Here is a 13,308-nt window from a genome sequence, read left to right as displayed (position 1 = left end):
CAACAGCTTGATCTGAATGTGCACGCACGAAGCCATGACCTGACCTGACTTCATCTTGTAGACAGTTTGATAACACTGGTAAACGAGTTAACCGCGAACATCGCGTCTCTGTGTATCTATGTATGTCAGTCTACCTATCTCTGTCTCTGTCATCTCTACTTGTATCTGTCCCTGTCCCTGTCTCTCTCTCTCTCTCTCTCTCTCTCTCTCTCTCTCTCTCTCTCTCTCTCTCTCTCTCTCTCTCTCTCTCTCTCTCTCTCTCTCTCTCTCTCAAATAAAAAAATATTAATAATATATAGATTTTAATGATGCAAAATAAGTTAACTTAACAAATAAATATATGATATAGAAACAGAAACTTGTACAAAAAGCGAGTGGATGACGAGTATTGACATATTTTTAAAGAACGACCTCACACCAGTCCACCAACTAATATAATCTGGATTCAGTCTTGGAGGAGAGAAGTTCTCAGTGCAGTCTGGTTGTAAGCAGAGTCATTAGGTATAAATATTATTATGAGCACGGGGGGGTGAAAATAATACAGATTTATTTTCAGACCGGGGATTGATGATAGTATAGGTTGGGTAAATATTCGAGTAGTTGGGTAACTGGGTAACTATCTTCATAGGTAATTGTAATAGTCGCACTGGTACCTACTGTGATTTTATCGTCATAGGTGATTGTAATAGTCGCACTGGTACCTACTGTGATTTTATTGTGCATGATAGACTACCAGAATTTACAGATGATGTACTGTCAAACGTTATTAAATACCTACCTGACAATAATCTTACAGCGCGTAATAGTTAAGGCAAAATCGTAAATCGATTTGGTAGAAAACCTTTAATATCTATGTAAAACCAGCGGACTCTCAATCGTAAATGGAAGACATCCTGGAGACCCAAATGTTAATATGACGTTTGGAGGTAGCTTGTACCGTTTATTATATAAATGCTCAGAAGGCATAATGTGCCTGACGTTATTGACGTCCATTTATGTCCCAGTCACACTGAGAGAATGCGTTTTTTTAATAAGATCAATAATTTATTTGTACTTGATTTGAATGCATTAACAGGGGATGATAAATATTTTATGTAAAACTTTCGTATAAATGTGTTTTAGTTTTATATTTATTTAATATATTTGACTGAATATTATAGCCTATATTTTCTATTGTTAGTGTTAGATGTTAGTTATGTGTTTTTTAATGTAAATATTGGTATATTTGTATGTCGATTGGGGGGGATTTAAAATAGTCTCTCGTAACTCCATATCGGAGGTGACTGAATGAGGGAGAGAACATTAATAAACAATTTTTCTGTCTCAAGTCTGTCTACGACAATTACGACAATTACGATATCTGGCGACAACAAAAAAAAGCAAGCCAACACGATTGTCCACGAAAACCACGACAACTTACAACATTTTACGAGCGTCTGCTGACAAGAAAACAAGCCCACGATTGTCCACCGACAAAAATTACAAACACAATTACGACTTTCGTCGCACGACAAGAAAACAAACGGACCACGATTATCCACGACAACTTACAACAATTACGATACGTCGAGTAGTTGTCACAAGAAAACACGCCCACCATTGTCCACGAACGACAACTTGACGACAATTTGGAACGATCGTCGCTGCGACAACAAAACAAGCCCACGATTGTCACACAGAGTCAACAGTCTACCGACAATTTACGATCCGTCTGCGGAGGGCCCGGCAAAACAGACTAAAAACCCCAAAGCCCACGATTGTCCACGACAACGCTACGAGAATTACGATCGTCTGCGGACAACAAAAACAAGCCAAACGATTGTCTACGGACAGAAACGTTACGACACAGTTACAGATTCGGTCGGCGCGACAAACAAAAAACAGAAGCCCACGATATCCACGAGCAACTTACGACAATTTACGATCGTCTGCGACAACAAAACAAGCCCACGATTGTCCACGGCAACTAAGGTCACGGTCAATCGCAGCGTACGTGTGCTGGGGTATTAATGTTCAATGATTTGGTCAGTCATTCGGGAAAGGATTGGGGTTGCGTTGCGTAAGTTTTTAACATGCTCATATACCACAGAGGTTTCAAGCATGTCTGCCCTGGAGTTCGATCTCTGAGAAGACAGGGACTCAACCCGGGGCAGTTGGACTGGGATAATTGATTTTAGAGAGTTTGGAGATCTTAAGAGGATACTTTCTGACACAATTTTGATGTGGTCAACAATGCTACCCAGCCTTGTTTGGAATGGGGCCGAATCGGTAGAAGGGATGGAAAATAGACGTAAGCGGGTTTACAAACAGATATGGTCTGAAATGGCTCTACCAGAATGGCGGATTTGGAATCAAACATATGATAACAAACAAAGAGAAGGGCGTTTTAGGGGGGTGGGGCTGGGGTGGGGGGGTGGGGGGGTGGGGGTGCAGATGTGGGAAATTATATATTTGTAAATACATTCCAAGATGGGCTACAAACTTGTTTTCAAGGGCAGTAATAATGTTGTCTTTGGCACTTAAATGTGTTCTGCAATTGTTGACCAGGTTATTTAATAAACGGATGGGCGGGGAGGGGGGGGGGGGGGGGGTCCCGTATAGATGGTGCTGAGTTCTGTGGTGAGGTTTTGATTAATATCATAGTCGGCGGGACCCTTGGTTGAGATGGGTAAGCTTAGGAAGCTCAGGTAGGTAGCACCTCTATCCGACGCTGGTGGAAACACGGAAGAGAGTGTGTATGAAGACATGCCCGGCTAGAAACACTCGTCTCAGGTAAATGGTGTTTTCTATCCCTAATGCTGGGAACCTCGGGGAATGCGACAAGCTGCACGGGCAGGTTGCTTCTTCACATGCAAGGTGAACCAGGCGGTGCGCTTTCCTTTGGGGTGACCCTAGCAAGGACACGGCTTGGCTGTCAGTTAACAAATCTCATGTGAGATCAGCACATTATTCTGTGATTGGCAGAATGAATCTGGCGTAAGGTGTGGAATTTTATGTTAAAAATGATACGTTCAGTCTGCATCCAAAACAAATATTGTGTTGCTCTTATGTGTAAGGACGGTTCCATAAATATCGATGTGCTTAACAATCCGAACAATGTTCGGGGGGGTAGGGGGGGGGGGGAGGGAGGATAAAAGCAAGGGTTACGTATGAGAGTGTTAATAAAATGTTAATCTTGTAGTACACATTATATCATGTTTTTATATAGGGATTAGGGGAGTAGTGGGGGAGGGGATCAAACCCAATCCTAACCTTGTTAGGATTATGAAAACAATGGCATGGATGGACCATCCCTTAGCAATTAATACAGGTCAGGGTTTCAATTATAGTAGTATTTCTTGGATATTTTGAAGGGACAACATACATTTAATGTCTGAAAAGTAGTTTAACTGCAGGCTGATTTTGCCGGAATAAAAATGACAAATTCACGGAATATGGATGAGAACAATATTGGTGGTTGTTGACGGAAAACATGCTCTTATCTTTTCGCCTGTGGCATGTTAATTGTTTAGAGGGCCAGTGTGCAGCTTGGTTACGTATATACCGCCCGCGCGATTGTGGGTCGAGGCTGCGTCCCCAATACACACCAAGACCATGTGTGCCAGTAGTTACGTAATACCTCCGGTAGTGCGGTTACGACCGGTGTCTTTCTAGCGAACTGGGCGGACAAGTAAGTATGGAACTCTTAAGAAAAAAATGCTGTCCCTGGGAGTCGTGGAAATATACATGATAGGTGACGGTGACCGCCGGTTGTGCCCCCAGGCGATATTCGCTGTTCTCTGAGATTTTTGAATAAAATAGATAGGATTGTAGATTTATAAGTCGGGACAGAAACATAGGAAGGGCTCCGGGGAACGTTGCCGTCTGGATACTGTCAATATATCGTTATGATCTGTTGTATTTACCTTGATGTGAGTGAGGTGACTTTAAATATTTTAATACTGTATTTCTACCCATATTCTTTGAGACAGTGTCTCCGGTAATCTGACGAAGTAAATTGTCGCTTCACTGTCTAAATGTGTATACGGAGTAATTTGGTCAGATAAAGCTTAGCCGGTCATCCTAGAGGACCTAGGTAAGCGTAGGTATTGGCTCTATTGTGCTATGTACCAGTATATATCTCTAGTACAAGGGTACTACGAATGAGTAGTTAAAGGTTAATGAAAATTAACCAGTTAGGAATAGAGTTGTAATTCCTTGATTAATTCATTTCCCTGGCAGTGTTTCCCAATGATCACACGTGGTGTGTTATATCACGGTGAAGTGATTATAATATTGTGTAAACTAGACACCTAGTGAGTAACTAATAAGTGATTCGCTCTGGGTTTGTTATCATAGTGGTTGTTGTTAAATTAACTACTGCGGCAAGTACATTTGTCAGCGTAGTGTTACTACAGATTCCAAGTGTATTGTGTTTTGTTGTGTATTCTCGTGAACTAAACATGCTATTATATAATTATATATATATATATATATATAATATCATATAAAATATATAGATATATAATATATATAAAAGAGGCGTTCTCTCTGATTATACCTAGAGGCCGAGCCACTCGGGTATTAGGGAAACATGGCCCGATACGAGGAGACTCTAATAGGATATACAGTTAGGAGAGATGATTTGAATAATCGTTGTTTTATTAGTTACGATTTCAGGATCCCCACCGTGACAGGTGGTTTAGCATCACTATTCAAGCAGGTTCCACAACGAATCAAAGAAAAAGAAATGATTTATTTTAACGACGCACTGAACACTTTTATTTCGATTATATGGGTCGGACATATGGGTTAAGGACCACACAAGATATTGAGAGAGGAAAGCGCTGTGGATCCACCTAGCCTCGGACTATCACGATTCGTTTGCAATACTATATAGCGTGTTTGGCCAGTAATGCTAATATGAATGAATAAACGTTGAATCCAGATCGGGCCTTTTTGTTATTTCGGGCAAAATTCAGCCTTCCTCCCCCCCCCTTCCCCCGCCCCCCCCCCCCCCCCCCCCCCCCCCCCCCCCCCCCCCCCCCCCCCCCCCCCCCCCCCCCCCCCCCCCCCCCCCCCCCCCCCCCCCCCCCCCCCCCCCCCCCCACCCCCTCCAACCACTATAAAAAATGGGGCCCGTACGCCAGTATGTGTTGTATACATTAAAACGTAACCAACTGTATAAGCAAAAAGTACAAGCTGGTAGGCACACCCAATTAGAGAGTTCCCGTGGCACATGAGTGTCTGGCGAAACAAGGCAGGAAATACTTTCGCTACCAAGCTAAGGAAAATCCGCTTATGAGGACACAAAACAGACGACGGACACCAGAGGAAAACGGTAAAGGTACGGTTAGGTAGTGACACGAGCTGTCTAAAAACATTATTACACAGCCTTGTAGGTTATTAGGTTAACAAACAATGCGCGCTACGAGAGAAACAAGCTCGTGGGGACCTAGACGACAACGAGGATGTGTATAGGTTATTTATAGACAAGGCCTGTACACCATTACAATTGAAAATAACATAGGACGACAATTAGTAACATGTGGCTAAAACGCCAGCTCCACTGGTTAATTACAAAATTCTGGATCAGCCCTGCACTATGACTAAATGTCTCACTATAGCTCATCGCCTTTCGATTGTTATTTGCATTTCCACACTTTTAAACGCACTGATATGCTAATTGTTAGTATTCACTATATCTTAAGAATTTCAGAGCTAAGACATAAAAATGAGTCTTGATTGTTATTTTGAATTTGTGTAGTTTTTTTTTTATATAAATATACTCTTTTAAACACGGATTTGTTTTTTTTGTTTTAATGTTTTCTTTTGTATTTGTTTTTAACTTTATGTTTGAGCTAAAAACTATGTATTTAAAATATAATTTCAACGTAATTTTGAGATAACCATCAGGTAACCCACGGGTTACGGAAATATAATTCACGTAACCGAACAATTGGTTACCTATGTAAAAACCACGTGATACCGACTTCCTGTTCCTCAGATTTCGAAATGTTGTTGTTATCATTGGTGTTCATGATTTGTTGTTGTTGTTTCTGGAGGATTTGTGTGTGTGTGTGATTTTTATTTTTTTGTGGTGAGTGTTGGTTGCTAATGAAACCTTCCTCGTGAAACCGGTGGTGCCGTGGTTCAACTGTCGCACATAATGTTGATAGGAACAGAGTTCGCAACCCGGTACCGGCTCCCACCCAGAGCGAGTTCTAACGACTCAGTGGGAAGGTGTAAGACCCCTACACTCTCATCTCTCTTACTAACCACTAACAATTAACAACTAACCCACTGTCCTGAACGGACAGCCCAGATAGCTGAGGTGTGTGTTCAGGACAGCATGCTTGAACCTTAACTTGATATCAGCAGGAAAATAAGTTGAAATGAAATGAAATGCTAATATAAGTACATTAATATCGATTTTCTTTTTTTTACTCTTTTTATTTTTTGTAGTTCTACAATGGCAGCTAATGATTCTGAAGCCAAATCTGGATTTGCCGATAACTGGCAGCGCGGGAAATCTCTCATAGAATGTCTGCGTTATTCACTGCAACAAAATTCTCACTGTGACGTCACGTTCCAGGTCGGGAAAGACAGGAAGTCCATACCAGCTCACAGACTGATACTGACTCTTCGGAGTTGCATCTTTGAAGCAATGCTAACTGGACCGATGCCAGAACAAGAGAATATCGCCTTGCCGGACATAGAATCAGACATTTTCGAACAGTTCCTCATGTAAGAAATTTCAGTTTATTTGTTCCTTTTGTTGTCAGATAGACCCGTTGGTGTGGACGGCTTATGTTCCATCCACTTCATACGTCCGTCCGTTCACTTTTCAATACATGTAAAGACACCAAACCTTACAAGCAAAAACAACTTGAGATGGCAATATATAACTAGTCCAGTAAATTTAAGCCAAAATCTATGTGAACCTAGAACAAATTGCAACTGAAGGTTGTTTTGTTTACTGGTTTTTTGTTTTGTTTTGTTTTTGTTTTTTGTTGTGTTTCGTTTGATATTGATGAGATGACCATACCGAACATTATATCCATTGACATATCAGTGTATAATGTACCATTACTAGGTCTTTGCGACCTATTTTTCGTGGTTTGCTTCACATCAAAATAAATTCTTCTCCCAGGCATTTCGTTCTTATCAATTTATATATGATCATAAAACCATGCACGCAAGTATAACTTTGGTTGGCGATGTGTTATCTACATTTTCTAGGTCAAGGCGACCTACTTTTCATGGTTTTCGGCACTTTTAAAGTGAATCATTGTTCGGCCGCTGTATTCTTTACCAATTCATGCATGACCATAAATTAGTACAATGGTGTTATATTTTAAAGTTAATTTTTTTCTTTAAAAAATATTTGTTTCACCGTAACAGTACAATGGAACAATAAATGTGTTACTACTGAAAGTTATTATTTTTTTTTTTATTCAACTGAAGTAATGAGCACATTTTTAGTAGCAAACACGGACACACACACACACACACACACCCTGTATTTACTGGCCTTCTTGACGGAACGTAAGTCTGCGCAGCAAATATTAAAACAACCACTTTTGTCGCTAATATTCACAGAAACAACAACAAATAAACGATCCGATTTTTTTATAAGTTCTGACAACAAACACTTCATGTTATAGTCTGTTTCAGGAAATTTCGATTATGCAAATATGATAAATATAAATGATGTTACATGCTACTTAATTTGGATAACACAACATGATAATATAAAAAAGTCAATGTCAAAATGTATGATCATTATTCAACAAAAGATGTCTGTTATTAACTGTGCAAATGAGCACAAATAGTGTTCGTTAGAAATATAGGACAATCTATGATAATTGTGAAACAGACTATAGCTAAAAATAGGCCTTGTTATAAATTGTAAGCTTTGCATTGTCTGGGCAGTCATATTTGTTATGTTGTGTCACTCGGAGGGAAATTCAAAATATGGTTGGATGTTTACGTTAACAGATAAAATAAAAGATTGATTTCATTTATGGATTCATAAATTACAATAAGGTATATATTGAAGCGTCTATGTAAACTTGTGTATATATACCAGTCCAGTTATGAGATACCCCAAAAATATGTTTAATAACACAAAGAGCCTTTTCTGCTATACTATCATTGAAGGTAAAGTTTAAGTCAAACAATCTTTAATTGCTGCACTGTCAATGTGGAAAAAAAGGTAATTGAAGATATAGTAAACAAAGACTGGAAATAAACTTTTGGAAGTTAGACTAGACAGTAGGAATCACATTAAAAGTATCCATGTCATGTGTATTAACAAAGTCTGCAACACACAACTTGTTTGTATTATATGGTAATATTGTGTTGGTATTCATCCGAAATTGACAGCAATGAGTAAAAATGCCATCCACATTTACAATTTATATTTTAACCAAAATGTTCCTATATATTTATAAATATAATTTAATTTATTTTGTCACTTTATAAATGTTAATATACAAAATTTATGATAATGTAAAATGTATAAGAATAAAAGGCTGGGTAACACAATTTTCATTATCGCCATTGATATACAGTTTGTATGATAATTAAAGATTGAGATATATGGACAGCTGTTTTAAACAGATAAAAGTGAAATGTGTGTGCTAATAAAAGTGCACATATCGTTTGTAGACAAACTGAAGGAAACTGCATCACAGTGTGTATGTTTATGCCATAAAACGACATATCACCATGAAAAAAAGATATTTACACATGTCATTTTGCTATGCATGGTCTTCACAGGCTCACACCATCAGTTCAGTATCATACAGTGACAGGTAGTGAACTATTTTAATCACACAGAAGTTTAGATATGACCCCAGGTTGGCATTACAAAGGCCGCCATCTTGAATTCAAGATGGCCACCAATATTATGATGGGGAAAATGCCAACAATGGATTTATTCATGTTAGGTATGCAAAGAAGCTAAAAAATACATTTTACAAAATGTCGCAAAACAATGAGCAAATTACACAACAGTCCAGACTATATTGTGCCGATGTCAAAGAACTCAATTGTATCTATAGACATTCCGTCAGCCTTCCGTGTATTTATGAGCCTAACTATTATATGTCGTCGTCAAATTGTAAAGTGTGTTTTGTACAGCACCATCCCTAGAACCCATGGATTAATGAATCATCGGCTATTGGATGATTAACTTTTCGCAGTTGTGATATGGTCTTCACGGGAAACCTACCTCATATTTCCAATAGTAGCAAGGGATATTTTATATATTGTGCAATTCCCCACTTATCATGACCTTTGATACACCAGTTGTGATAGTTGCATTGTGTTCATTAATTTGTTGCATTGTTTTAATGCAAAATAATCATGAATTAATTGAAACATGTTATATAGTTGCATGCTATGTCTGATAAATAATATATGTTGGGCAAAAATGGCGGCCATTTTGAATTTTAGCCATAATTAATAGCACTTATAAGAAACTTAGGAAACTATTCCATATATTGGTTCTTACTACATCAAGGAACTATTGTGAACATGTTTGAGTGTTAGTACGATTTATTTCCTTGTCCAAGAAGGTCCATTATTAGACCTAATGTTTCCTGGTCTAATTGATACCTATGTGTAAACAAATACGCCATCGGTTAATGCTGAATAACCATTTTAAACGTTGTTCGATAAATTACACAAAAATATGTGGTAGAGCAATTCACTTCTGTGCAGTTGTCATTTTAAAGTTTTAAAGAACGAAATGTGTTATAATGTGTTCTGTAGTGTTAAACTTATATGAAGCTGTACAAAACTGACTAACGGTAAACGGCCCGTAACCGAAAGTCATTAATAAAAGACAAAACCTTAATAACTATTCGCTCTTCTTGTGCTAGCACTATTTGTTGTTACGATAGTATCGATAGTCGTTGTCAATCCCAGACACTGCTAAAATACACACTGATGTTAAAATACCACTAATAATATGTTCATTGGTTGTGTTATGGTTTGAATCCAAACTCAATGTTTGCTAATAATAGGTCATACTCTTCTTTTTTTTCCTTCTTTTTTTTACCGGCCTCGGTGGCGTCGTGGTTAGGCCATCGGCCTACAGGCTGGTAGGTATTAGGTTCGGATCCCAGTCGAGGCATGGGATTTTTAGCATGGGTAGGGTAAACCACTTGCGCCGACCAGTGATTTCCATGTAATGGTTCAAAACAAAGGCGTAATCGTTTTTGCTATCCTACCGTGGGAAGCGCAAATGACTAAAAGATCCCGTTGCTGCTAATCGGAATGAGTAGCCTCTGTAGTGGCGGCAGCGGGCTTCCTGTTCAAATCTGTGTGGTCCTTAATCCCAGTCTGATGCCATATAACCGTAAATATCAAATGTGTTCATTGGTTGCGTCGGTTTGAATCCAAACTCAATGCTTCCTAATAATTCTCTTTTTTTTCTCTTTTTTTTCAGGTTCCTATATACCGATGACGCTATACTTGATTCAAGGAACGCAATCGGACTTTTGTATTTATCCAAAAAATATGACATAACGCCCCTGGAACAGAAGTGTCTGGCGTATTTGGATTCATCGATATCGTCACATAATGCCTGCGTCGTGATGGAACAGGCCCGTTTCTATGACGAACACGACTTGAAGGTCAAGGCTGTTAAATATATCTGCGAAAACGGCAACACAGTTCTAAAGTCGCCTGGATTCTCTGATCTGTGTCACTCGTGTGTTCTCGAGATCACGGAAACAGACGAACTGGTCGCATCTGAGGAGAAAGTATTCGAAGCCGTGAACACTTGGAGTGAGGCGGAATGCAGACGACAAGGAAGGGAGATAACCCCAGTTAACAAGAGAAGTGCACTCGGGAAGGCGTTGATGAACGTGAGGTATTCTCTTCTTGGTCAGAAGTATTTTGTGGATAGCGTTTCACCAACTAAGATGCTGACAAAAAGCGAAGAAAACACAATCTTCAAAAACTTCATCTCTCCCGATAAATCTCTTTTACCTTTCAAAAAGGAGCCCAGATGCAGGACAGAAAAGCTTATTACTTGTAAACAGTTTGAATACGTCGGTAAGAAGAACTATTGTGCTCCTTCTGCTGAGTACACAACTATGTTTTGTGTTAATCAAACCTGTGCTCTACAAGGCTTTAACACCGTGAGTGAGTCATTTGGATTCAGCGCCTTTGTGTGCGATGAAGATACTGGTGCCGTTGTAGGTGAGACAGATAATGGAAAGAGAACAGGCTGTCTTGTTGAGTTCCTAGATCAAGTCAGGATTGTCAAAGACAGGAAATACAGTCTAATTGTTAAGTGTCATAAAAGACATTATTATCAGCGTGGTGAATTAAGCGACATAGCAGAAGACGGCGACTTTGTCTGCCACTTCTTAAATAACACTACAAGCGGTTATCATGTGGTACTGAGCTTAGTCTTTCGAGTTTGATGTTGTTGTTGTACCCTGTTTACAACTTTGTAATTGTGACATCGATACACATAGCGATGACCAATTCACACACGTCACATACGCATGAATGTGAGAATAACAAATATAAAACAAACACTTAAAGAAGAGAACAAACTAGCACAGACAAATGTACCTTTTACATGTGTTGCAAAATCAAAATACAAAATGCATGGAAAATATATTTGTGCGAGCTGTCTTTAGTAAGTGGATATAAAAAGAGTTATGTGAGGCCCTACGAATTTTAATATTGTTAACATGTCTGAATAATCTAATCGACTAATTTTCTGTTTATCATCCTGGTCGTCTTGGTGAATATTCTACAATGTTTTTCTATAGTCATATTTTTTGGCAATTCAATAGACGTGTAGGTGTAAAAAAAAAAAAAAAAAAAAAAAAAAAACAAGAAGAGAAAGGGGAAAAAACCACTATCAAAGAAGAAGAAAACAAAAACGGGAGGTAACACACAAATCTGTGAGAGCTATAAGCCTTCAATGCTACAATACATTCCCAGTCTCTCGGGTGAAAAACCTGAACAGAAAATCGCCAAGACCACTCGTCACCCCAAATGACATCGATGAATAACATTGGGGCTCAGAGTGAGCCGATACAGCAACAGTATTACATGACAATAATGACTTGTAACGTTCCGCACCTGCATATAATGTTTGTAAGGCCAAAACGAAAATTGTTAAAAAAAACAAATTCGGGAACATGCCAAATGTTTTTTTTTAGCTAGGTACGTTCGGCTTTGTTTCTTGTAGACTTTCGCTTATTTCTCTTATGCAAAAAAAAACATTGGAACACAATAATGCATTGAAACAATACATACATATATTACATAGTTTATTACACCGCGGTGGAAGAGATATCCATGTGATATTTATTGTCTCTTCACATTGTGGAATATGCCTTTTGAAAGGTCGTACAACTCACATATGTTTATAAAATCTACTTTATAAAATTACCCGAAAAACTGTGCACCATCCTTCTGAAATTCAGAACATGTAATCATTATTATTTACCATAGCAACAGGAGGCTGGAACCCAGTTGAAAACAGATTATGTACATTGTGCGAAGGAACTGCTATTTAAATGTAACTATTTCATGAACACACACAAAAAGACGTATAAAGCCATATTATTATTATTATTATTATTATTATTATTATTATTATAGTCCTTAACCATATGTCTGACACCATATAACCGTAAATAAAATGTGTTGAGTGTGTCGTTAAATAAAACATTTCTTTTATTATTATAAGCCGTAGCATATTAATATTAAAAGAACTATGTCGTTGTAATAGCATAAGCGAGTGGAAAATCGCACACCTCAAAACACTTAGGCTAGTGAAAAATCGCACACCTCAAAACGCTTAGGCTAGTGAAAAATCGCACACCTCAAAATGCTTAGGCGAGTGAAAAGTCGCACACCTCAAAACTCTTAGGCGAGTGAAAAATCGCACACCTCAAAACGCTTAGGCTAGTGAAAAATCGCACTCATCAAAATGCTAAGGCGAGTGAAAACCAAGCACTATTAATTTATGAAGTAATTGGTACATGTAAATGCAGAGACATATGTTGTAAAAATGAACCAATTAACCAATAATGTTTTCTTTTAATTTTATGTTTGGTTCATTAGTGTAGTCTGATTTCTTTTCCCGTTCAGGGATGGAGTTACAATGTGTTAAAACGTTACAGGAGTAGTACAATAAAATATAATTATGACATGTATGCACTGATGCAGACACATTGATTTTTTAAATACAATATGTACTATTCAGATAATTTGATGCACGCAATTATATACATGTATATATATATATATATATATATATATATATATATATATATATATATATTA

The 13,308-nt window shown here is 38.2% G+C and overlaps 1 protein-coding gene across 1 annotated transcript; it reads left to right on the top strand.

Annotated features, from left to right (window-relative positions):
- The first annotated feature begins 2,776 nt into the window (after positions 1-2,776).
- On the top strand, positions 2,777-12,766 carry LOC121366289 (BTB/POZ domain-containing protein 2-like). The gene is made up of 3 exons (XM_041490789.1): positions 2,777-2,856; positions 6,445-6,726; positions 10,439-12,766. Exons 1-3 carry the CDS (start codon positions 2,777-2,779, stop codon positions 11,421-11,423), a joined length of 1,347 nt encoding a protein of 448 aa, XP_041346723.1. The 3' UTR covers positions 11,424-12,766.
- Positions 12,767-13,308: the final 542 nt, after the last annotated feature.

The sequence above is a fragment of the Gigantopelta aegis genome, unplaced genomic scaffold, assembly GCF_016097555.1.
Source record: "Gigantopelta aegis isolate Gae_Host unplaced genomic scaffold, Gae_host_genome ctg5204_pilon_pilon:::debris, whole genome shotgun sequence".
In the NCBI taxonomy this organism is placed as follows: Eukaryota; Metazoa; Mollusca; class Gastropoda; order Neomphalida; family Peltospiridae; genus Gigantopelta; species Gigantopelta aegis.
The sequence above is the reverse complement of the archived record's forward strand: the minus strand, read 5'-3'. Positions and strand labels throughout refer to the sequence as shown.